Here is a 27,402-nt window from a genome sequence, read left to right on the forward strand (position 1 = left end):
AAATACAGGTACTTGATACAGAAAAAAAGAACAAAAAAACCCAGTAGCCTAGAAATGAATGGACATTCATGTCAAACCTGAATTATGAAACAGGAGATGTGCAAACTTTTGAGAAATTATACTCATTACATATTCCAGGGACACAAAAATAGCTCTAGCACTAGCAATGGAAAGCACCATAGTTATGTGAAGTGCGGTAGAGAGTATTTTAGAATGAATGGTCAGTTTCAGAATATTGACTCATGCTCCACACGAACATTTCATTCATGCAGTTTGCTGTTCAGCCTTTGGACTCCTTCCATTTCTGCTCCAGCAACCTTGTTGTCTTGATCGTATGGAAAACTTGTTTCCTGTCTTCCAGACCCATCAATATCACTATTATTCCAGTCTCTGGGAAAGCCATAGCATTGTCTGAGCTCTTTTCCAACGTGTCCTTTGCCTTTGGCTTTCATGCACACACCGCCTCCGGTACAGATCATTGCTCTTACTAATCACTGTATCTTCACTGGATCTTTCCCTGCTGCGTACAGAACGGTTGCTGCCGTCACACAGCGGCTGAGGGAAAAATCATTTGCTTTTTCCTCATTTGTAAACTCTGCCCTTACCTCAAGTCACTTTTTCCATAGTCAGAAGTGTAGAGGGAAGGTGTTCTCGTGATCCAGTCAGCATCATGCAGAACTATTTTAGTAACCAGTATCAGTCTAATTTTCAGACTGTTTTCCCAGTTGGTAATAACCTTCTCCAAGTGATTAATCACATACTTTACTAGAAACAATGGGTTGCCCTCTTGGCTTATCAGGATGTTTTTTTAAAATTCACTTCGACCTGTTTCTGTGATTTCATGTCGACAAATATACCACTGGGTGAGAACTTAATTCCTTTAATTTTGATGCTCACGTTTACTCTCTCCGTGACTGTACCTCTGAGAGCTTCACTTGCACTGCCTGCCCTGCTTGGAACTCTTCTCCTGTTGCTGCTGAGTCATTTCCTTTGCTTCAGTCTGTCTTTCAGACTTGTTTTTCTGTGCAGCCTATAACTGACATCCTGTTATAGTTAGTACGCTATATGAAAATAAAATGCATTGTTCTGTAGAAGGAGAACAAGTGTTGGATCCCTGTGTTTTTTCCACTTCTGCTACTTCTGGACTACATCTTTTTTAATGTTAAACTGAATTTTCACAGAAATAGATGTCTGACTTCTCCCGTTGTCATGATAAGTACATAGCCTGCATAATATTGCAACGTAGTAGCTCAGACAACAAAAGCTATGTAAAATTAAAATTTTAAATCAATGCTTTTGTCTTCTAGCTCTTAACCTCTGGTTCCTACATCTGGATTTTAGCCTTAAGTGGATTGGTAAGTCTTACTGTTTTAAAAATCGTGTGTTGCTTAAAGCACTGTGTTATGTATACAATCAGTGCGGTATATTTGGAACAGAACTTACTGAGTAATGTTTTTATTTGTAATGGTAAGTAGGAAGTTTTCATCTTTAACGTCCAAAGGTGTAAAGCACTGACTGTCTGGCCAGTGATAAATAGACAACAAAAGTCCTGGTTAACGTTTGCAAGCTGCTGCTGCTCTCTGACCCTCTAAAATTAATTTTACTGCCGTGGATATAGCTTTAAGCCCACAGCTGTAAATGAGACTATTGAGGAAATGGTAGAAATGTTTACCTTATTTCTTTTTTCCCAGTTTGCAGCAAGCCTAAAGGTTTTATTCCAGGAAGCAGCTTTTAACAATTCTGCCCTGAGAATTTAATTATGTTTTGCTGTTCTCCTAGGACATCCGTAATATAGCTGTTTCTCACTATGACAACGGCATTAAGAGTGCAAAATCACTTTCTTCACACTGGTCAGATAAAGTCAGGTGTGGTCTGTCTTTTTCCTATCTGACTCTGTTCTTAGCACTAAGGCACTTAGTGCTAAAACAGATTGTACTAAATCTTCCAGATTGTGAGGTACTGATAAGCTGCTTTTAAAATTTTACAAACTTAGAAGGAGCTCAGACTCTGATTTCTTGGCCCGAAATACTGTCTGCTTTTACAACAGTGAAAGTGCCACCTCTTCCAAAGCAGTTCATTGTTAGGTCGATGCAGTCTTAAGAAGAACTTAAATTGTGCCCCTGCTATTTAGAACCTACTAATTTGAATTTGCAGTGAGCTCAGGGTGAAATGCCTGTTGACACTTCACATATTGCAGGTATAACTCAGTAGTTGGGGCTCTTACCGTTTGCATTGACTGTTCCAAAATATTCTGAGCTCGCAGGATAACTAACAGGAGTGACGGAGCAGTAAATAGGGAAATCTGCTCAGGAGTTTTGTCTGACCATAAATATCGATGCAAACAGTGCAGCTTACAAACCAGAATTTCTCTCTCCTGGAGAGCAGCCTAAGCCTCTGTGCCCGCCTAAGGACCTGTGACTTCCTCCAAACGCACTACCCTTCCTCTTGCTCTTCTGGCTCTTTTAATAGCCCTTCCTTTTGAGCAGGTGTTCATTAGAGAGGGAAGGGAAGGGAAGGAAAGGAAAGGAAAGGCATTTTAACTCTCTCTTTCCTGGTGGCAGGAACAGTATGTATACTTGATTAAACAGACGTAGAAAAAAAGGGCTCAAATTTTTTTTTTTCAAAATATATTATGTGGTTCTCTCATTCCCTTTTAATGAACAGTTTTATTCCGATGTATAATGCAGCTTTCTTAGGATTCTTTTTCATAAATGACATTTTTTTAATTGCGGGTTGATAGTATGTTTTACATAGGTCTAAATCCATAGAAATAAATTGATCTTTCTCTGTGTCATAGGAAGGCTTAAACAAATCATTTGAATTTTCATATTGCTTCAGTCAGCGTAAATTAAGTCATCGATGATGATGTGTTTTCAGTCTCAATTTTTTCTGCAGCAAGCAGAGAGCTGCACTGTGCTGTTTCGTAGTAGGTGCTACAATTTGGAAAGAAGTTCAGGTTATGAATTTCAGCCGTTTTTTGCACAGCATATTTGTCGCACTTCTGTGAATAGGAATCTCTTTTTCTCCTCTGTTGTAAATGATAATTTGGCATCTTTTGAGAAAACTTGATAAAAGAGTAAAGTTGCACGTTATATTAAATAATCTGAAGAAGGGTATGAAACACTATAAAGGTACCTTTTAGCACTACAAGTGTAGATACTTGATAACATATGTATACGTACAATTACAGAAATACGTAGGTTGTCAAATCAATGGTAAATCATTCTGACAACCTATGTATTTTTGTCATTCTTACTGCTCTTCACATTTTCTAGCATACTATGTCTTTGTTGAATCAAATTTTCATGGATTTGTACAAAAAGGCTGAGGAAATGTCAAGTCAGCTAGGTGTGATATTTAGTCACTAGTTCATTGCTTGTTAGACACATCGGTGTATTTTTAGCTCTAAAGATCACTTAGACACTCATATGACTGTATATGATGCTGTTCTGCAATTTAGCTTTTGTTGCACTTCTGCTTATGTAGAGAATTAAAATGGACGGTGCCGGCACAGTTTCTGAATTGTTGTCAGTTTCCACTTTCTCTTCACCATGTTCCCAGTTTAGGTTTATTTAAATTCTCACAATTTATAGTTTAATGTGTGATCAACAATTAATGTAATGTAATGTGTAATCGCTAAATGCGATCTGACTTTGCAGGTATAAGATGTGGCACTGGAGATTGATTTCTGTGTTCATCCTCGCTAATGCTGTTGGACTTCCCTGTGAATTCCAGGCAGGGTGTACAGCAACTGGGAATTCTACTGCCTTGAGTTCTTGTTTTCAGTGGTTTTGAGCGATGCAATCATCACAGAAATGTGTGCCTGTGTATGTGTTTGCATGTGTGTATGAGTCTACGTATGCAGGTAGACAATGATGTAATGAGCCTGGTGATAGGGGATTTTAGACAATTTGTAGTTTGACGCTGGATCGTTCTCAGTTACTGACATTACAGCACGAGTTTTGTTACTGGAATACAAAAGGTCTGCTGTGTCTGTCTTTGCCGTAAGGTGTATCTTCCTAGCTCTCTAATTTTGAATCAGCATAGGAACATACTCTTAAAGGCAGCTTCCTTACTCTTCAGATGAAACTGGAGTACTTCTCAATTATTGTTCTTTTGGTATGTCAGTATCAGCCTGGTAATTTCAGTTGCTGGTGTGTTGTATAAAACATGCTGCTTAAATACATGTTTATTCACAAAAAAGGGAGAATTTAAGAAGTAGACTGTAAACAAATTCACAAATCTGATGTAATCAGTAATCTGTAATGTTGTTATAATTTATGAGGCTGGTTTAGTTTCTTGCGATTTGTTTTGCCAGGAATATACCGTACTTGGTACATACAGTCTAGATTTGTTTCTTATGATAAGGGTTTTTTTATGTCATAAAATTAGGAAACTTCATATTAGAGATGCAGATGTATCATGCAAGTCATACGATTTCCATTTGACTTTAAGCTAGAAATTCTTCCAATAGTTGTTTACAGAAGTGCTTCCATATGATGCATATCACTCAGTTTAGTGAAGGCCAGAAACAGTTTCCCTACTATTTTTTTTTTTTTTTCTTTAAAACAGTCAAAACACCTTAGGAAATGGTATCCACTTGAATGTTTCCCTGGACGCATACATATCAACCAATCTTCTCTCCTTCCCCCCTCCTCACCCCACTCCCCCCTTGAAAATCTCTTGGGTTCTTAGCTTACATTTCTCATTGCTATACTCTTGCAGGATTGAAATTTGAGGGGCACATCAAGGCTCACTCAGGCATAGCTACAGCATACCTGCTTCAAGCAGTAAGCTCAGGTTGGTACCAGCAGATGAGATGTGCCTACGGGGACATGCATTTCCCTCCGCTCATCAGTATAATGTTGTCATCATACAGATCACATGCCAGGGTTTCTGCTAACCATGTAGCTAGGTCTGTATTTCATCGGGGAAAGTTATTTTTCAGGCCTTTTCTGTGATTTTGCTGTTGTAGACTCTTCTTATCTAGTGTCATTCGTTTGCAAGGTGACCTGCATTGCATAAAGTTCAAAATTTGGAATGAAGTCTTCTGTGAGCTGCCTTGAACTTGTGTAGAGTTCCGTTCAAACTTTAGGAAGCTGAAATTGTCTTAACCTCACAAACGCTGAAGTTTGTAAAACCCTGTTTACTTTGCAGATCTCACCAGGCCAAAATCAATTTTTGCAAAAAATGCAAAATCTGCATTATTTCTGTACTGCACTGTGATTTACTTTTCTCAGGTTGTATGAAAAGTTGCACTTGTTATACTTCAGATATTGGAAATCTATACAGAATCCGTAATTTATAGCATGTACTTTAAAGACTTAAGTAAGTTAGATAAGACTAAGATAGTTCAGCGTTGAGTGCTTAGTTTTAATTTCAGTTCTGATTTTTGTCTGCCTTAGTTTTTATTCATGATTTTGAATTTCCTAACTTGGTTTTACACAGACTACAGATATCTGTTTGCTAAATGCCGAGGAGTGTACTTTGGATTGTTTTGAGTTCTATTTGTTAAAAACTTTATTCATCCTTTCTGTTTCCTATTTGTTTGGCTGAAGCCTTTTGCTATAGTGAATTCCCGTCCATGATACATCAGCCTTTTTAAGATAAGATGTAATTGGGCTGGGGACCAAAATACTTAAACCAGATTTTCATTTTTTTAGTTCTTGTGTTAAAAATAACATTACGTAGTTTATATCAGATCAGAGCTAAGAATAGTTGATTTTCTTGTTGTTCTTCCTCTTGCACATCTTTCTTAAGTGATTTTAAACAGTCCTTACTCTGAATTATTTTTGTTTTTAAAAAGGTTTTGAAGGGAATATAGAAACATTTGTATTACCCCCCAGTGGAGTATTCACACTTAAAATATCATGCCTTCTACATGCGTAAAATTAGTATTAAATACGTGCTGACTTTATTGAAGAGAATCTTTGATCAGAGCCTGATAATGTAGTATGCAGTTGGTTTCACATTCATGTCCTGCCATGCGTCCTTCTTCATCCTCACGTTAATATGGGTAAGTCGAAGATGTCCTCCAGACTTAGTCTTTTGTAGATCTGTAGTCAACATCAAAGTATGATATTCCTTGAATTCTTTGTAATTGTGTAATTATAAATGGTGATTCAGATAAGTCTACTTATATCTAGTTAAATGTAGTAGTGTTGTGGTAGTGTTTTGGTGACACAGAAGAGGGTCAGTATAATAGGAATGAGTTTGGATAATTTAAAAAAATAGATCAAGGCTATTCATTAGTTGTTTTATACACTGTTGATTTATAGCCAAGTAATATTTGAATTGGGACTTCAGGACAGATAAAAATCAATGACTTGCAGTAACTGAAATCACATTTTTAATTCATTCTTTTAAATTTGGATTTATGAAAAGCTATGGTGAAAGCAAAACTTATTAGAAGTATGAATTAAATAAATAAAACAATATTAAGAAATAATTAAATTATGTGTTACTGTTTTAAACATTGTTACTGTGTAAAGTAAAATCCAGTGCACTAACAATAACATTAATAGCCTTTAAAAAACCTCTGATTGCTATTTTTTCATCTTCAGCTTGTTTTCACCCAAAAGCCTTGTAACAGACTACTTCACAGTGCATTTCTGACTTGAAAAATTGACACAAAAGGGGGGGTATCCCTAACAGTATCTTTTAAACTTTAAATAGTTTTATAAGTATATTGTAGCCTTCTCATTGATTTTTTTTTTTTTTAAGTCTTTAGTTTTGTGGAAACATTGGATGATCACAGGGGAACATATTTTTATCATTATCAGTAGCAAGAAGCATAATTTTTAGAAGAAATAGCTAAGAAAATTTAAGTAAATCTGAGAACATAGATTATTTAAAGGTTTGCTGCTGCTGTCTTGTCTTTAACTGCAATTGGTACATAAGCTTCTGTTTTGAAATGAGTGTGCCTGGTTGGAGTTGGAACTGCCCCTGGCTGTACAGCTAAGGCTGAGCGTGTGCGAAGGTGCGGTGAGCCAAGATGTCATTTTCAGCTGATTACCCAGTGTCATTGACCACACCATCGAGAAATCCCATTAAACACCCCATGGCTGTTGCTCTGGAGATACACGGGGCTGCTCTGTATAGAGCTGTGCCTGCTGCACCTACTTCGTGGGCTGGGCTTTCCAGCTCAGGCTAGAGCACTTGCATGGGTCCTGTTTTGCCTGTCAGCAAAGATCCTATGTACATACCTACACCCGTGTAACAAAGTGCTATAGAGGTCTTCAGTCTGCAGCTAGATCATATTGCATATTACTGTGGATTATGTTCTAAAAACGGCAGCAAAAGGTTTTATTGTGTAAAAGATGTGAATGAAAATATTGACCAGGATACAACTTCAAGACCTAATACTCCAATTAAAGCACCAGTCCTTTTTGGATTTTATGGATAACCTCAGCTCTTTTTCAGGAAAGTTTGTAAAGATGCAGAAAGTATAACCAACACTTTTGATTTGTTTTCTTTTTTCTTCTTTTTCTTGGCAGTGTTTCTTGAAGTCCTAGCCCAAGAAGTAAGGAGTTTTGAGGGAATGTCAGTTTTCCTAGTAGTAAAACAAGTTTTTAATCCTTGAGCAAACTACTGCTTCAAAATCCAAAAGAAAATCCCAAAGGCTTAGAAATAATGAAGGAAACTTTTTAAAAAATAATAATAATTTAAAAACCCACAACAAAAAACCCAACCAAACAAAAACCATAAAACCTGATTATGATTTTAAGACAATCTAGGTAGTGACTTTTCAGAACTTGAATTGTGATTTCTGAATATTTGGCATTGGTTTTACAATATTTGTATCAGTAGTATTGCTAATACCAGTGAGACTACTCACTTACTAAAAATTCTGCATATGCTGAAGTATTTTCCTAAATGAAAACGTATATTTTATGTGTAACTGATGTGATACTCTTTTGCTCATAGTACTGCCTACCAAAGTCCAAGTGGGAAGGCAGTTCACAGAATCATAGAATCACTGGGACTGACATCTAGTCTAACACCCTGCTCAAGCAGGGCCACCTAGAGATGGTTTCCCAGGACAAAGCCCAGATGGCTTTTGAGTATCTCCATCCAAGGATGGACACTCTACCACCTCTCCGGGCAACCTCAGCACATAGGTTGTGAAGTGCATAGCCTGAAATAAGAAATGGGAAAGCAACAGAAGAACAGAGATTGGGGAATGAAAAAGAGGCATTGTCTGTTTGTCTGTCCTAACTTTAGGACAGGTGCAGATACCCATATGTAAGCTAACAGATGTGCTGTATCCCACCCAAAATTAACGTGAGGTACCTACGTGTGAGCAATGGTCAGTTTACAGTTGGGTGACTGTAGGTGGCTTAATTTGAGATGAATGTTTCTACATTCTACTGACTGTATTGACTTGATCTCCTTTGTGGTGGGAACTTAAACACCTTGCTGATGTCTAGACAGCTACATGGAAACACATGACAACTTACTGCTCAATCACGTAAAGGTTCTGGGAAGAAAAGTAGTTGATCCATCTGGCACACGGGGCATGTTAGTGTGGAAGTGAGGTTGTAATTGTTTGGGGAGGAGAGAGATGCGTATTATTTTCAATTCTGGAAGAAGGAGAAAGTAAGTAGTGGGAAGGGAGGGGAGAAAGTAGTAACGTGTCAGAAGATACTTTCTCTTTTATATCCACGGCTTCTGAGATCCTGTAGAAAATTTGATTTTAGTTTTCCATTTGTATTTCACTTCAAAGTCTTCAGCTTCTCTCTCAGATTTGAGGAAGAGTTTGTGAGCCCAAAATCTGGTCTACTTTGTCAATTGTGCCAACTGGTTCAGTAAGAGGTAGATTGCTTCTGTCAAGTTTTTCTAGCCTATACATGAACACCATCATGGCTGCAACGTTACCATTGTTTAGAGAGGGAATCCGTGAGAGTAATTCAGCTGTGTGTGTACTTTGGAGACATCTGCCATAGGATGAGTCACATCTTAACAGTGCCTCTTTCTCTCTGTTGACTATGAAATAAACTTTAAACAAGCAGCTTATATGTAGGCTTTTAAATTACAGATGTCTACGTTGGGGAAGATAAATCCAGTCATGATCTTTCATGTAAAGAGGTTTGGTTAACAATATGATAACGATCACCTGCAGAGCTCTAGCAGAGACCCGTGGGAACCTATCCTTAGGTCACAAGTTAAGATTAGATGTACTGTGCTGAAATGGCAGTACAGTCATACTTGCCCATACGCAAAGAATGACTGAGATCTAGTAATGATTGCACCTGACCAATGAAGTTAGCATTGATGGACTCCAAAGGAAAAAAAAACCTGAGAAATTTATGAACCCGCTCAACTGGGAAGGAAATTGAATAGAATTCATTTATTATTATTATAATCTTATTTTTCTATCAAACTAACTATTGCAAAACGCTGTTTATACTCTTAGTGACTATTTCTGCAAATAAAATTGCAACAAAATAATCTGTTGTGCCACAAATACATTGCAGGTTATAACTACAAGTTGAAAATACATGTGTAGTGATTTTATTTGTTGAGTGGTTTTCACACGATCTCTCTTGGTGTGATAAACGTGCTTCTCTAAACAAGTTAAGTACAGAATCTTGACACAAACTTAACCCCTTGTTTTGATTCTAGTTGTATAGAATTCAGAACATACTGAGGATAAAGCAGATAAAATAGGTATAAAAATGTCACTTCATTTTAAGAATACTGTTGTTTCATAGAATCATAGAATCATAGAACCATAGGGTTGGAAGGGACCTCTGGAGATCATCTAGTCCTACCCCCTGCCAGAGCAGGGTCACCTAGAGCAAGTTGCACAGGAACGCATCCAGGCGGGTTTTGAATGTCTCCAGAGATGGAGACTCCACCACCTCTCTGGGCAGCCTGTGCCAGTGCTCTGCCACCCTCAAAGGAAAGAAGTTCCTCCTCATGTTTAGGTGGAACTTCCTATGCTCAAGTTTGTGCCCGTTACCTCTTGTCCTGTCGCAGGGCACCACTAACAAGAGCCTGGCCCCATCCTCCTGACACCCACCCTTTAAGTATTTGTAAGTGTTGATAAGATCCCACCTCAGCTGTCTTTTTTCCAGACTGAAGAGACCCAAGTTCCTCAGCCTTTCCTCATGAGAGAGGTGTTCCAATCCCCTAATCATCTTGGTAGCTCTCTGCTGCACCCTCTCCAGCAGTTCCCTGTCCCTCTTGAACCGGGGAGCCCAGAACTGGACACAGTACTCCAGGTGCGGCCTCACCAAGGCAGAGTAGAGGGGGAGGATGACCTCCCTCGACCTGCTGGCCACAGTCTTTTTGATGCATCCCAGGATGCCATTGGCCTTCTTGGCCACAAGGGCACATTGCTGGCTCATGGTCATCCTGTTGTCCACCAGGACTCCCAGGTCTCTTTCAGCTGAGCTGCTCTCCAGCAGGTCCGCCCCCAACCTGTCCTGGTGCATGGGGTTATTCCTCCCCAGGTGCAGCACCCTACACTTGCCCTTGTTGAATTTCATAAGGTTCCTCTCTGCCCAGATCTCCAGCCTGTCCAGGTCTCTCTGTATGGTGACACAGCCTTCCGGTGTGTCAGCCACCCCACCCCAGCTTTGTGTCATCAGCAAACTTGCTGAGGGTGCACTCTATCCCCTCATCCAGGTCATTGATGAATATATTGAAGAGGACTGGACCCAGTACTGACCCCTGGGGTACACCAGTCGTCACTGACCTCCAATTAGACTCTGTGCCCCTAATCACGACCCTCTGAGCTCTGTCTTTCAACCAGTTATCTGTCCACCTTACTGTCCATTCATCTAGCCCACTCTTCCTAATCTTCCCTATGAGGATGCTGTGGGAGACCGTGTCGAACGCCTTGCTGAAGTCAAGGTAGACCACGTCTACCACCCTCCCCTCATCTACCCATCCAGTCATGCCATCATAGAAGGCTATCAGATTAGTCAGACACGATTTCCCCTTGGTGAATCCATGTTGAGTACTTCTGATAGCTTTCCTTTCCTCCACATGCCTTGAGATGATGCCCAGAACGAGCTGTTCCATCATCTTTCTGGGGATGGAGGTGAGGCTGACCGGCCTGTAGTTCCCTGGCTCCTCCTTCTTGCCTTTTTTGAAGACTGGAGTGACATTGGCTTTCCTCCAGTCCTCAGGCACCTTGCCTGTTCTCCAGGACCTTTCAAAGATGATGGAGAGTGGCCCAGCAATGACTTCCGCCAGCTCCCTCAGCACTCTTGGGTGCATCCCATCGGGGCCCATGGACTTGTGAATATCTAATTGATCCCTCACTCGATCCTCCTCAACCCAAGGGAAGTCTTCTTTCCCCATTACTTCCCCCAGTGCCTGGGACTCCTGAGGGCTGGGCCGAGCAGTAAAGACTGAAGCAAAGAAGGCATTCAGTAACTCCGCGCTCTCCGCATCCTCCATCACCATGGCTCCTGTCTCATTCAGCAGTGGGCCCACAACTTCTCTGGTCTTCCTTTTGCTTCCAATATACTTGTAGAAGCCCTTCCTGTTGAGCTTGACATCCCTGGCCAGGTTTAATTCCAAGGCGGCCTTGGCTTTCCTTGTTTCATCCCTGCACGCTCTGGCAGCATTCTTGTAATCCTCCCAAGGGGTCAGTCCCTTCTTCCACTTACTGTGAACTTCCTTCTTCCACTTGAGCTTTTTCAGAAGCTCCCTGCTCAGCCATGCAGGTCTCCTGCGTCCCTTGGCCAATTTCTTGCCGGTTTGCTTTCAGTTTGTTGATATCTGAAAATAGCAAAGTCTTGAATACACGTCATGAATATATTTAAATTATTTAGAACAAAATAATTGGATATTTGCTGATATTTAATTCTGTCAAGTTGTCACCATTAGGTGAAATAATTTTCAACATAGTTTTCTACACCAGTCTGCCTACTGTTTATTTGATTTCCTTTTTTTGATGTTAATCAAGTACAGTGATTTTAAATATTTCAGTTAGTAGTGAAGCATATGTGTCTTTGTCGTGTAAAATATTGGTGAGCTCCCAAGTTGTGGTTCACCTAATCTAAAAGAGAAACTACAGCTACTTCCTTTTTCTAAAACGTGTACAACTTTGGAGGGACATGAGGGAAGGAGAGAGGAAGTTGTGCTTTCTACAGGGGTGGGAAGAGGTTAGGAAACTTCAGAAGGACCAGTAGTAAGCCATGATGTTAAGAAACTGAAAAACTGTGAGCATGCTTTTTTCTGCAGCATGCCAGACAGTTTCTAGCATACTCCATTTCCTCTGCTTAGCATTTTGCCTGATACGATATGGTGGGTGATGTTGTAGGTTATGATGGTATGACTACAAGAAAACAACTAAGATCCATTTTACATTGCCAGACAAAAATTCTCCATTCTAACAATGTGAACTTAACTGCAACATCTTTCTGCGGTAACTTTTTAGAGCCTAAAATACTCTGGAGGCTCGTCTGTTTGGGCATTGTAGCCCTTTAACCTGATATACAGTGTTGAAGTTAGGATATAATGAGGTCATCTTACCTTCATTGAATAAACAAAGTTGGTCTACTTTCTTAAACACTAGAAATTCACTACATGTCTGTAGAAAGTTACTTTATGCTTTGTCAAAGCTTGGGTTTTTTAAAAATGATATATATCAAGTTCTACATATGCACCAGCCAAAGAGGAAGTTCTTTGGAAATACTTGACATTAAGATGGGGGTATGACACTAAACCAGACTGAATCACGAGACCTATTTTAACTACATATGTCTCCATTCTGGGTTTATTGGAAATATGCAAATAGGTATCTCTTCCTCACTAGGTGGAACTTCTTGAAAATTTGTTACAACTGAGCACAGCGTTTAAAGTTTCTTGTACTTCCGTCTAATGGCTTTATATTTGGAGCAGTAAATCAAAGGAGAGAAGGGGAGCGGCACTGAAATCCTAACAGATGTGGAGGTAGGAAGGTGGATTGCCAGTGTACACTTGGTGCGCTTCACAGCCCAGTCTGTCCTTCCATCTGCTTATACTTGTGAAGATCTGCAGTCTCACACAATTGCCCTGAACAGTTACTGGTGCACAGTAAGTTTCTTGGCAACTATATGTAGAAGATACACCTCTCTTCTGCTACTCTCACACAATTTTGTCTTATTCCTTCACCAGGTGCTTTTTATTTTAGTTTTTACTGTGAATTTTATATTGTCAGACTTCTTGGCTTCCTGCTCTGCAAGCACAGAAGTCCACACGTTTTGGTTACACAATGGGTTTCTGTCTAAGGCAGGACAAGGAGGGGCCAGGACACTAGTTTGGTGTTGAGGAGCAGCAAGAAGAGAGAGGACCGCCCACTGCAACTGGTGCATTGCCTATAGACCAAGCGTGCTACTCCAGTGAGCTCAGTAAGGCTAGGAGGGCAGGTAGGAGCCGTGTGTATGAGTCTCACGAGCAGTGCTAAATGCCGTCCTCCATTTTAGCAACGTCCATAAACTTTTAGCCTTATAAAGCCTTTTCTTCTGATTAAATGCTCTGGAACAACTTGCTCTCTAAAACTGCCAGAAAGGTTGTAACGAGGTGGGTGTTGGTCTCTTTTCCCAAATAGGACAAGAGGAAACGCCCTGAAGTTGCACCAGGGGAGGTTTAGATTGAATATTAGGAAAAGTTTCTTCACCAAAAGGGTTATCAAGCACTGGAACAGGCTGCCCAGGGAAGTGGTTGAGTCACCATCCCTGGAGGTATTAAAAGACGTGTAGACGTGGTGCTGAGGGATATGGTTTAATGGTGGACTTGGTAGCGTTAAGTTTACAGTTGGACTTGATGATCTTAAAGGTCTTTTCCAACCTAAATGATTTTATGACTAGCTGTCACTACTTAGAAAAACACGAGAATGTTTTTACTGATGCAGCTTCTAGTAGTTGCTTGCAGTACACTTTCCCTTCTGAGACAAACAACTCCCAAAGTACTGACACTAAAGACATTCTGTTGCTATCTCTTTGCTGTATTTTCTATCTTGAGTAGGTAAAAGAATGGTTCTGTTTGTGGTTAATGTGTTCAGACACGTGTCGAGATTTGTCATACATTTCAGGGAGATGTAGATTTTCCTATCACCGCTTGTTTTGTTTTGTTCTTGTGACTTTTTGAACCCGTTCAAGGTTTAGGGTACCCTGAAAACAGTAGACCTTAACAAAGGAGTGTAGGTGATAAGAGAGGGCAGAGATCAATATCTGGGAGGGACATCTGGAAGAAGTGAGGGAATGCTGGTGTGATGTTGGACAAAGTGTTTCGAGCTGGAGTGCTGTTTCCCTGCCTCGTTGCACCTGTGCAACCAGTAATAAAAAATCCCTGGGACCAAAGCGGGGGCCTGGCTCCATAGCCTAAAGATATGAGATGGGAGGAAGGAAGATAGTTTGTAGGTTCTGGTGCTGCTTGTGCATTTTGCATGTAAGAAATCATCGGATTAAATATATACATAATATTTGCAATCTGGTTCAGTAATTCTTGCTCCCAAAAAAGTGACCTTCCTGGTAGCCCTACAATCTAGGTTTTCTTGAGCGAGGAGCCTATCTACATAACTCTCTTGGGACTCAGTGTTTAGCTTCTGAGGGACCTTCTTGCTAGGTAGATATCTCAAGTACTACATACCAAAAGTAGATGAATTGCAGGAGTGATACGAATTTTCCTTCACTTATTCTTTGGCGATTATAGTTCTATGTTAGTTTCCAGTTGATGTGCGCAAGTTTTGGTCGTGAGTTTACAGTCATCTGGAACAGTTTCACTAGAGCTGCGGAAAGAATTTCTGAGGTCATGAAGATGCTTCTGTTCCAGTGCCCTGTCATTCCTGGAGTCCAGTCCGGACCTCTCTTTGAATACAGAAAATTTTTTCTTAAAGACAGCTTTCGCTATGATGCCACAGATTATGGCCTTCCTTTCATCCCATCCTATTTACCTCCTTCCTCAGAGCACAAAGGATTGAAGGGATTAAGGGTAGTTTAATACCCTTCTTTCTCATTTTAGAATGGTAACCTGTGTTCGGTGTTACAACCGAAGACCAGTCATAAAATGAAAGTAGAATAAAATGAAAATCGGTGTTTCCCAAAGCAGAACGTATTTTTCCTAAAAATCTCATCATCTCACTGGGTAGTTAACAATAACCTTGTAGATAATCTGAAAAATAGCCCCCTCCCAAAGAATGTTGCATTTTCCTACACTGTCTCCCTTTGTATATGTAGCAATGCGTTTGGTACGTTTATACAAATGTCAGTGAGGTAAAATAAGTATCCCCAAATAAATAGCCCAGATGTGGAGTTTCTACACTGCTTCTAGCATAGTTGCATTGTTTGGGTGTGTTTACAGATTTTTTTGGGTTCATATCTCTTCCTGTTCATTTCACTCTGTTGTCATAGCATAATTCTTGTGCCATAACAGACCGTAAATAGTAGTGAATACTGAAATGTGGCATAAAGCAGAATGGCAGACTCGGAATTTGTGCAAGAACTTGGACCTTCCTGACGGACCACTTTGGGCTCAAATGCTAGAGCTTCGTAATGGGATTTAAAATGGTGGTTGGGTGATGACTGTAGATCATTTAGGGGACACATGGATTTCTGTTGCTCCTCCTGAGTCTGAAATTAAATCAAGTTCCAAGGCAAGCATGAGTGTGAATGCAGGGAACGGGGTGGGAGAAGTGCATCACAAAGACTTTTTCAATATCACTGTTTTTAATGAACTAGTTTTTGAACCTTTTTTTTTCTCCTATGAGGTAGATGGGATCCTTTTGGAATAAGTCTGTGCATACTCTTAGACTTAACTTCAGATCAGGTGGTTTGTGTTTGTTTTTACTAGAAAGAGAGAGATCTGGGTGGTGGGGGCAGAAGCCTTAAGGGGGCTGTTTTTTTGAGGAGTGTTTACAGTGCTTCATCATCCTCAAGGGCAGCCTTAATCTTCTTGGCTCAGCATGCAGCATACCCTGACCATTTCCTTTACTAGAAATGAAAATTTTGTTTCAATTTTGACCTGTTTGAGAAAGGGTCGCTTACTTTGGGCTCAGATTCTGAAACAAACAAAAAACCCCAAGCAGCTTTCTGAGTCACAGGCAATGCAGCACACAGATTTAAAAAAAATAATACTCCGTAGTTGTGGGGAAGTTGGAAGTAAAGAAATCCCCTGATCTTTCTCTCATTCTTGACTGAGAACTCTGGGTAAATACGATAAAAAGTGCTTTAAAAAACAGACCAACTGCTAGCTGCAGCTAAATACAAAGTAAATTTTGGGTTGGGTTTTGGGTTTTTTTTAACATGTTTGTTTGTTTGTTTATTTGTTTTAGGTTTCTGGGATTTGCTACAATAGCAGTATATTAAAAGTTCATCGAATTCTTTGTGTACCCAGCTGGGTAGCAAAGATATTTTCATGGACTCTTGAACCAATCTTCTCATCTGCGGAACCAACAAATGAAGTTCGTGTGGGAATGGGAGCAACAGTTGACATTCAGAGGCAGCAGAGAATGGAGTTACTGGATCGTCAAATCATGATGTCTCAGGTTGCCCAAATGAGGCGGCAAAGGCAGCAGCAGGTATTGATACACGTTCTGTAAGGATTATATTAAGTTATGGGAAAAATATATTTTTGATTTATATATCTTTTATGATTCCTGTTTCTTAAAAATAATTTATTTCTTTATTCTTCCCCATCAGTCTTTCATACACTGTTGTACTGCTAATAGCCATGTAAGTGTTTTATATAGCATTATAACTTAAAACTGCTTCATCAGATGTAAGCAGAATATCAGACAATCCTGTTAGGATATCAATACTTCTGGCATTCTTTCACCAAAAATGAGACTCAAAGGTAAAGTAATTGCGTGTCGATGGTCCTTATTAAGAGCCATTGCAGAAAGTTAGGAAGCCAAAATGCTCCTGACTCTTCTGAGTATTTGTATTGTTAGCATACTTCTCAGAGAGGTTGAAAATTGTCTACCTATCTCCTTTGTTTGCAGATGTACTTTGAATAAGGCTTGTTTCTTTTAAGAAAGTGCAGAAATTAAATTCTGTAACTTTCTTACAGAGGTCAACCACAGGGACTTTCTGCTTGCTGCATTTAATGCTCTTGTTTTATTTCCTTATTTAATAGAATAGCGGAGCCTGTTTATTTTCTCTGTTTTAGTCAAACCAGCAAATGCAGATGTGCACATACTTTGCGTTGTTGGGCAGTAAACCAAGGCAGATGGTGTCTCAATTCACTTTTTCCAGTATCTTAGATATGCGTGTTACTACTCTATCAAACCTAGTGAACACCACAGGCCTTTCGTTGCTCTATGTGAACATATATTGCTCATAATTTAGTTGCAGCCTACCAGCTTGAGGTCTTTACTGAGTTTCCTCTGCCTGAAACACAGCTCTGTACTGATACACAGCTCTGTACTGATACACAAGTTGTCGTTGTGTTTGCGGTAGTGTAGTGCAAGTCGGTATAGCTATGTTACCGTTAATATATTAACAGAATTAGAGGTGTGATAGCATAAAGCTTTGGCCAACAACTGAGTATAAATCCTTGTTTCCAGTCCCTGATAACACAATTCCATTTTCCTTGATTCCTTAACATTTCAATCTGATGAAATTCTTCCCCAGGTAGAAGATACTAATCTCCTTTTCTCTATTCCCATTAGAACGTTAATCACTTTTAACGTAAGAACTGAACTAGCAATTACTCAGTTCTTGAATGTTGCCGTTGTAATAGAAACTGAATTGAAAGTGTCTGTTGGGCTACAAGCTGCTGGGAAGAGCGCAGCCAAGTTTCTTCAGATAGGAGGAAGAAGCCATTTCCAGTTACGAAGGAGAATCTTTATAATATATCTTTAATTGCAAAAAGTGGTAAATAAGTTCAGAACAGTAAATGATAAAAGAAGAGTTTATAAGGTTTTCTTTTCATCTTCTCCTTTCCTTAGGCTATAAACAATGAAAGTGGAAAAACATCTTTTCATGTTTGACTTCAAATAGAGTTCTTTTAAAAGGTGGAGAGGTTTAAGTAAAATAAATGAACATTGTTTGAACATCACCAAGATGCATCCCTTTACAACTTGCTGAAACACTTTCAAGTTACCTTCATGTTTGGCCCTTAACTTGGGCGTGGCATTGAGTTAACTGCTAGCGCTAATCTGTGAAACCAATGATTGGAAGGCAATGGGATCAATGTATGAACGTTGCAGAGAAGCTCTTCAGAAAAGATGTGTCATGAAAGCTTTTGACCAGCCCTTTTTTAATGACTCACTCAAAGAATTTACTGTCCATCGACTAAATCAAAAAGGGCATCATTCACAAATGTTGAGATATAGCGGTAAAAATGAAAAGCAGACTAATTTCAATCTCAATATTTTAAAAATTGAAAATAGCTTTGCGGGTTGTTGTACTTGGCCAATTGTTTTGCCTTTGGAGGCTTGGAAAGGTGTAATTTGAAGACAGTGCAGTTGAACAGATCATGTTACAGAATTTAGATGATAATTTACGTGTCGGAGTGAAGCTGGTAAAGAATGCACATCAGTTTCTTAGGGAGTTTTTTTTGTGAAACTCAAAATAATAAAAGCTGTGAAGTATATATCAGTCATCAAATAAGGCTTTGAATTATATTCTAGGAGAACGTTGCCCAGATTTCTGGAGTCCCAATATGCTGTCCATAGGTAATGTGCCGTAGATGAGACAAATTAACATCATCTCTCCTGCTTTCTGTTTTGTTTGGTGAGGGAAATTAACTTTCCTTTGTGTGCTGTAGTGCAACAATTTTGTTTAGTTGCCCCTTGAGAACGTGCTCTGCGCATTCCTCCTTTACCCCTTCAGCTCATCATTTGAGAAAAGAGACAATGCAGTTTCCCTGCATATTGGTAGCATTTGGAAGGAGAACACAAGAACATGACAGGTAGAGCTCCATTGCCTGCACAATGTGGCAAACTGTTCTGGCCGTAAGGAGGCCCCTTTCTTAAGTAGATGCTTTCTGTAGTAAGCTTATTCTCCAGGTCTTTGCAAGAAATTTTGAAGAATGTGAGCCTGACAAGTTAGGCAAGCCAACACAAAAGGAGTAAAAGTTTAAAAAAAAAATAGTTAAAAAACCAAGGAAAGTAACTGGAGAAAAAACGTTTCTCGTAAGTAGTTTTGACTGTAGTAAAACAGTACTTGGATACTGTAGTATCCAAGATACTGGAATGTAAGTAATTTTATCTCTTTTATCCAAAGCAGAATTAACTTTGGATGCTTTCTACCAAAAAAAAAAACAACCCCCAAAAAAACCGCCAAAAACCAACCACCCCAGAATTTCTTTGCCGGCAACTCTTTGAGCTTTACATTTCCCAGTCTTTCTCTAGCTGAAATGTTCTGGTGTGGAGGAGCCCAAAGCACAGGGCTGTGCGTGTGAGTGCTGGGTTATCAGACACAAATAACTTCGAGGAGTAGGTTGAGTATGTGGTAGAATTTGAAAATAAACCACCAACTTCATTACTTGATGTACCTCATTTCTGCCCTGTGTCTGAATATGTTGTTAGAAACTGAAAAAACTGTCTTACATTGCTAGTTTCTCAGGGGTGTGTGGTTGCATGGTGACTGATTTTTGTCTTGGTTTTTAGTTGCTGTGGATACAGCCTTTAAACAGATGGTAGCGTGCATATCGAAAACTTTCTGTTCTTTTTTTTCTTCCGTAGATAATCCTGAGAAATTATGGATGCACGGAGCTGCATCACCTCCGTGCCGCTTTTGAGACAGTAGAATAAAATGTGTGCCATATGTATTCATTCCCTCAAAAAATACCAGCTTGCTGTTTTGTTACTGCTTTTAAAACATTAGTTTCTTCGTTCTTTTCTTTCACGCTCTTTTGTCTGTCCTCTTTTCTAATTTAAATAATTTATCCTACTTTTCTTTTTTTCCCATTAATCTGATGTCTTTTTTCCCTTCATACCTTTTTCACATTTTCATTCCCCACTATGCCGTTTTCCTCCCACATTTTCATCATCTCTTCCCCTTCATCTCCATTGTTTCCCATACTTTGTGTTTGCTCCTGTAAAAAATCCTTCTTCGCTTTGGGGGAAGTTCTCTCCCATCCTGTCTCACCACCAGTAATCATTTGCTGATGCATCGTAAAGCTCATAGGATTTTAGGGATAGATGCCTCTTGCCTTTCTCTGATTTGGACAAGGTGTAGTTGAGGCCTTTGGGTACTATTTTATCCTTTAAATTTTGTAATATCAATTAACACTTTTGGTCTTCCTCTCCTGACTTTTCTATTTCTTGATCGCTTTCATTTCCTAGCATTTTTCTAAAGTTTATCTTTCTGTAACCCAAATTAAAGCCCTGGTAGGAAAAGGGAAGCAATTGCTGCATCTGCACACCAGTGTGGTAGCAGGGAGTCGACTTTCACTTCTTATTAAGAAACTTGGAGGGAGGCTGGCAGATAACCAAATTGCAAATAGATAAGGGAGCAGTCTTTGCCTAAGTATTATTGACAACACTGTTGTCACTAAAGACAGATACATGGAAGGTGGTGGAAAGTTGCAGAAAAGGTGGTCAGCGCCTTATGTTGGCAACTAAACACCACTTCTCCTTTGAGCGCTCATCCCTGTGCCTACTCTGGGGGGGCGGTGTATGAGCCTCAGTCCCTTCATCTTTAAAAAATGCTTTGTGTATCCACAGAGCACTTACTCCTTTATTCATGCTGAGTATGTTAAAGACACTGTGTTGCCTGCTTATTGGTTTCTCTTAAGTTTCTTTGTTCAGAAAAGCGCTTCACCAGGTTGCTCCAGACTGTGTGATAAGCCTACAGCCGTCTATGAAAATCTTCACTTCATTACCCTTTTTCTGCACCATCTTCCACTTTGAGATTATTTTTGCCTTTTCCCTCCTGTCTTTTTGTTCTTCTATTCCAGCTGCCATTACTTTTCAGGGAGGCCAGACTCTCTTTTGATTCATATCACACGGCATCTCTATATGAGATTCTGCTGCTTGCAAAGAGCAGACTACTTCTATAACAATGTGACTTCCTCTAATTGTTCATTCATTAGATGTCTTTCTCCTGGGACACTGGAGAGATGCTCTGTGGGTAGGCACACTGAGTATCTTTATTGTTATGGGGAGTCTCATATCCTGAGAAATGTGCGAGTTTCACATTTTTTCACGTAAGGACTGTGACGCTAGATTGCTGATTTACCTTCTGGCTGTACCTAAGTGATTAACTCCTGACCCTGGGAAGAAGTAAATTAGCGGAGCAAAGACTTTCCTGGCACAAGAATTCCTCGTCAGGAATGTTATCCTCATTCACAATAGTAGAAAAAAGTATCCCTTGGTGAAGATATTCCCAGACAGTCCATTTCTGCCTTCTTAAAGAAGTTTAAGAACCAGATCTCAGCATATTCTTTAGCTCTCCCACTGGCACTGAGAGATGCCGCCTTGGTGAAGTCGTCTTGAATAATTTCAGAAGTTTGAGCACCAAGAACAAGTCCTTCAAACAGACATTGTGAACCCTGAAGAACTTCTGCAACTTTTATATGTTGCTGTGTCCCATATAAACTCTTGCTGTCACAGACGGGACTTTGGATAGAAGCAGCTTGTTCATATTGTTCCACGTATGTACATGTTATTATCAGGAAGGAATCTACCAGACTGCTTTACCTGAATAAACGGCTGAGATTTTCAACCAAGTGTTACACAAAGCCTTTTGCTCGAATTAGGTTTCCATTCCAACTAGTCTGTGTTACCTAAGGCTACTTTGGGATTTTGTGACATAGCTGAATAGAAACAGCCCTTAGCAACCTTGCCATAAACTTCAAAGCAAACTATACGTAAGGTACCGATAGGATAGAAAAGTTCTTTGAGCTCAGACTCCTGAGATGTGTGTATACAGGAGTTGACATAGTATTTTTAAAGAATTCTGTTAACTAATAAGTGGTTTATGGGTTTACTTCAGCCCATGAATGAAGCACGTATGCTGCGGCAGTAATCATTGTGGCTAAATTTAGATTCAGTATTCCTTCATTCTTTCCTTCCTCTCCATGTCAATGTACGTGTGTGGACACACCCCAAGCCTTTTTTTGAAATCACAGACAGCTTCCATTTTTGTAGAGAAAACAGTATCTTCTCCTTCAGACCTCAGTGAGTCTTTAACTCATCCCTTGCTTTTTAACACTCTTATGGCATTTTCAAATCTTGATTATTCTCTGTAACTGTTTAATAATGTTTTCTTTGTTGAGAATAAGCCTGTTTTTACTTCAAAAGAGAAGCTTTACTCTTAGAGGTTGTTGAGTATAAAAACCGCATACCCCGCTGATGTTGGCATGTGTGTACTCTGTTTTTTGTATTGTTTCATTTCAATAACATATTTGCAGCAGTTGATAACCCACTCCTATTTAGATACTTTTGTTTTCTCTTTCTGAATATTTTTTTTTCATGGATACCAGGTATGAAATTAAAATTGTTGAATTTCCAGGGTGCTGATCCAGGTAACAAACAGCTTTGGACTATTTCCTCCACAGACCGCTTTATTTTTCTGTCTTTTTCATGGAAATTGCTAACTCCACAAGCTGATAGACACTACTGTTACTGAATGTGTCTCATTAACAGCCAGTTGTAACAGTCATAAGGCTAACTGTCCGTGACTCCTAGTCCTTGGTAGCACCCTGCTCACACATTGAACTATCATCTTTTTCTTGGACTGGAATTACGAAATTTGCTTTCTGTCTGACTGGGCTTTTGAGCTATAGCCTTTGAATTTGGTTTAATATTTCTAATCAGTTTCCCTAGAGAAGCAGTGGTTGGACGACTTCCTAAAGCAAAGTACTATTTTATTTCAAAGCAAATAATTTTTGCAGAAATAGAGTATGTTTATTCTCCTGTGTTCAATATTCTCTTCCTCTGACAATTTAACTTGAAGTAGTTCCCCCATAAGAAAGCTCCTGGAGTACAAATGTCCCTAAACATTTCCAGAGTATTTAGTTCTCTGTTACCTGATCAGTTCCTTTTTACAGAAGGCAAGTTTCTTTTTAGCTGTACCTGTCCCTTCATTTCTAGCTTTGAACATGGGGTAAATAAGGCATCCAGTTTGGGGGTTGGTTGGTTATTGGATTCCAGGGCTGCTTCTATTGTCCTTCCAGTCTGCACTGTGAGAGACTTGACGGGAGGCCATTTCTTCTTCCTAGTGTCATCTTCCATAGCATGTAGTAACCAAGAAGCATGTAGTTCAGATAGTAAGTGGTCCACCCTAGTATGATTCAGGTTTTCTGATTAGCACCTGGATATTAGCACATAACAATTGCGGATCAGTTTCACTGGTTGTTCCTTAATGCACTATCTTAAGAGGCACAATAGAGACGAAAGTTTCGCCAAACAGCGTTGCAAGTATGGCACCTTGTCTGTTGACTTTGGGATGTCAACAAATGGAAGCCGCTCCTATTTGCAACCTAAGACAGAACTTGAATCTTTACATCTCAAAATGGGATGCTAATCTGTTTTTTTTCCCTACATCATCACAGCCCTTTATATACTCAAGTATGTGTTTATGCTAGTATGTTGGAGAATTTGGGTTTGAGTTTTCTTTGTGCCCAGAGTTTGTTATCTCAGCTTGTCAAATCAAAACAATCTTGGAACTCCAGTTTCTCATTTTTGTTTCAGCCTCTACTTGTTCCTCTTTGAAAAGGTTTGTGCACAGGAGGTGAATGAAGAATTATCTGTCTAATCATTATGCTTTAATAACAGTCCACTGTCGCCAGTCAACATCCAGGGAGCCATGTTCTAAGGGTTAGAACTGTCTCTGTTTTGTGTAAAACGTCTAAAATGGAGCTAACATCATTTCATCAAGCCCAGACTCAGTGTTCATGCTGGTAGACCTGCCTTCAGCATTTGGCACACTGGACCCCCCCACGCAATTAATCGCACTCAGGAAGTATTGAATGCCCAATGTAAAACAGCTCCAAATCATGTTATTCCTTTAAAATTCAGGTGGTGATTACAATTGACAGCTTCATCTCTCAGAAGGCACTCACTTATAAAGACTCATTTTTAATAACTTTTCAATATGAACTTTTCAATATATACCTGAGATCCTGTGGGGAAAAACTGACAAGGCCCGCTGCCAATAGTATGTCACTGATGCGTGTTTTCAACTGATGTAGCAACGACCATATCTGTGATGTCACACGTCACAGCAAGAGCCCAGTTTGGATGAAGAGCAAAAGTGAAGCCAGAAAGTTTGGAAAAGGAAGTGCTTTGAAAAGGTGGTTGAAGACCTGCCTCTGTTGTCTAGGGAAGATCCAAATCTCCATTTGTTAGTGCAAACAAAGCCTAAGAATCCTGATCCACGCTTCCTTAATGTTAGACAAATGAATAACATGAGTTCTAAAAAATGCTATCTTTCAACTTCTGCTTGAGACGAAATATCTTCTTGGCATAGTGATCCGTCACTTTCTGGCTGAATTACTGCATCAGGGCAGTACTGAAAAGTGCACCTCCCTGAATGCAGTAGCAGAAGCGGCCGTTCCCACCTCACCTCCACGGAGCAGACAGCCTGCCCGTTGGCATTTCTGGCTTCTGCTACTACGAAAGCATCATCCCTGTGCTGAAATCCCTTCCATTGTCTCTCAGGCAGCTTCAGAGACCAGATTAAGGTATTCGTCCTAGATTTCAAAGGAAATAGCTGATCAAGCTTCAGAAAAGACCACATGTGGATTTCTGAACTTCTGTGAACACATGAGCTCCTCTGGGACAATGCAGGCATCAAAGTTCAGGATGCAGCAACTAAGAGCTGGAGACAGAGCCTCTTGGCTAAGGAGGCTTGTCTGTAGGGTAAATTTACACAGGAAATTGAAATATCATTAGAAATTGCTAGAGTGCTTTCCTTGGTGAAAAATTCATTCCATCATTAAGAAAAATGCTCACAACACTAATACTGTTAGATTTCTACCCCCTTTCAAAAGACGTTATTAAAGTAAAAAATAATAATAAAAAAAAAAACCCAACCAAACAAAAAAGCCCAACCAAAAAAACAGAAGAGTTTTGTCCTTGCAGATAAGAGGCAGGCTAGGCATTTGAATAAGTCTATGGCAAATTTCGATCTTTCTTTCGATCTGGCCATCGATCTTTCTTATGTATTGTTGAGGGCAGCAGGTGTCATTGTGTCATTCACGGCTATGCTTTTTCTTTGCTTATACCATCAGTATGTGTACTTCGGAATCAATAATTTGTAGAAAAAAAACTGTCTGAAAAGCAAATAAGTGTTTCTTGCTTTCAGTATGTTTTTTAAAATGAAGATTTATTTGAAAGAAGTAAGACAGTATTTATGTCTGTACCAAGTAATGGCTCCTGTGCAGAGTAGCAAACTTTAAAAATGTTACTTTAAAAGATGAAATGCAAAGCAATTTCCTTTTTCTTTTCTTTCTCTGCGGTTGTTATGTTAAGAAAAGGTGAACAGGACAGATATCAGGAGGTGCTTCCTGTTTGTGCAAACAGATGGCGAGTTGGCATTAACCATATACATGAGATAAGATTATCAAAATATCTTAACCACATACATCACTTTCAAGAGGACTTTTATAAAGCATTTTATATCATTTCTTTTTAAATTATTCTAATTCAAATAGGTGCAGATGTGACAGCTACTTAACTGGATATTTGTTAATTGTCCATAATACAGCATTTTAATTGTCAGGCCTTGGATAAGAAGTGCTTTTACAAAATACGCCAAGGAGCAGGTACGTATATGGGAAACGGGTAGAGTTGCCTTTTCAAAAAGAGAGGAAGGAGACTGCTTGAAAAGAAATTGCATAACTAGGGTTTTAGTGAGCTGTACAATCAGAGACATTTGCTAGCTCTAGACTGGTATGTGTATCTCTTCCTTATTCTGTAGGAAAGGAGGATATTCCTTTCCTTGCAAACGGTATTGTCCCAGACACCATAAAAGAAGAACAACAACCCAAAACAAAAAAAGACATCAAGGATGTGACCTCATAAGGCACAACTTCAGTACGTAAAGCTCTGGCAGCTATCCAAGAATAAGTTGTCAGTATGGCATTTCCTTACAACCTTTTCTGCAATGAAGAGTTGCCATTTTCCCATTCCTTTAATTCAGTCAGTTCTTAAATCTCATTCTTTGGTCATCTAACCTTGTGACTGGTTTGGTGTCTTCCTGTAACAGAAGTTCCGACATCCCTGATGTTCTCCTAATCCGCTTCTAGTAGTGATTTATCAGAGATCAGTAAAAAGGTCTCCTTGGTATTTTTGTCTTCTACCAGGCAGTAACAAAGAATTCACAATTTAGCAATTCACCCAGCCTTTGCACTGCTAAAACCAAAGGAAACTGAATTTTTCTTTTGTTAAAAAATTGCAAACTTAGGAGCAAGGGAAGGGGAAAGGCTTATAAGACTTTCTTAGGTGTGTCCATCACCCTTTTAGTCAACTAACTAATGAAACAGTCTTTTTGTCAAGTGTTTTTCCCAATGACGTGGAAAACTGTTGCGGACAGGAATAAGGGCCCCGTCACCAGTTTGTACAAAGTATTTTTATGAATGATAGTCTGTAGACTGAATTTTTCAGTGTTTCTCTCTCGTAGCGCAGCAGTCAGGATTTCTGAAACAGAGTTTCTCATTAATGCCATGAAAACGGGTATGACAACTGGCAATGGGGACTAGCAGTTCTTCATAGTATCCCACTGCAGGGACTGGGACCAGTGCATGCAAACTGATGGGAACCTTCTGCCTCTCGACCGCAGTGAGCTTGGTGCCGTTTTCACACCATAAGCAGAGAATGCCTCCTCGAGCCTCTCAACCTGCAACACAAACAAAGCAACGGAGAAATTAAATGTATTTAAAAAAAATAAATCCTTTTGCTGTAGTAAATCTTGCAGCATTTGCACAACTGGTCATGGAAAATTTGGACTAAGAAAACAGAGGTGAACAAGAAATCTTACCTTCGTGTAGATAATGTGACAAATGGCTACTGTCCCGAGCACTGAATGGGGCAAGGAGTTGGTTTATGTCATGTCCCCGCGTGCACCAACAGGCTCTCTGTGCTGGGGGCCAGCTCTGGTACAGTACAGCGCTTCAGCCTTGGAGCAGACTTGTGTGAGAGAGCGGTGGTTAGAAACACCTGAGAAGCCTTGTTGGGACCTCGCTCACTTTGACTGGGAGCTGCTTTTAAGTGGCCCCTGCTGAACTTCCTTGTGGATACGGATGTGTCAAGCCATGTTATCTCCCTCCCTAGTCCTGACCCACTGACTTGACTTCTAGTCTGGATCTTACACCTGCCTCATGACTGGATTTGCATGGGAATCTGGACTTTTGACTGGACATGGTTACTGTCACTGGACCTGCTCTTCTCACTTGGATCCTGTGGAAGCACACCGCATTTCAACAAGGCCACTGCCCTGCTGTCACCCTTGGCTCTCAGCTTGCCTTTCCTCTTGGAGCAGCACTTGCATTTGCTGCTCCCCGACACCTAAG

General features: G+C 39.8%; 1 protein-coding gene across 4 annotated transcripts in view; it reads left to right on the top strand.

The window, feature by feature from the left end:
- The window catches only part of UBAC2 (UBA domain containing 2), a 103,372-nt gene that overhangs the window by 68,122 nt on the left and 7,848 nt on the right, over positions 1-27,402 (top strand). For all 4 annotated transcript variants that reach the window (XM_063336941.1, XM_063336931.1, XM_063336925.1 and 1 more), the window contains exons 6-7: positions 1,308-1,355; positions 16,271-16,516. In XM_063336941.1, the coding sequence (XP_063193011.1) occupies positions 1,308-1,355; positions 16,271-16,516 (294 nt within the window). The remainder of the gene's footprint in view (positions 1-1,307; positions 1,356-16,270; positions 16,517-27,402) is intronic.

The sequence above is a fragment of the Chroicocephalus ridibundus genome, chromosome 1 (assembly GCF_963924245.1).
Source record: "Chroicocephalus ridibundus chromosome 1, bChrRid1.1, whole genome shotgun sequence".
Lineage (NCBI taxonomy): Eukaryota > Metazoa > Chordata > Aves > Charadriiformes > Laridae > Chroicocephalus > Chroicocephalus ridibundus.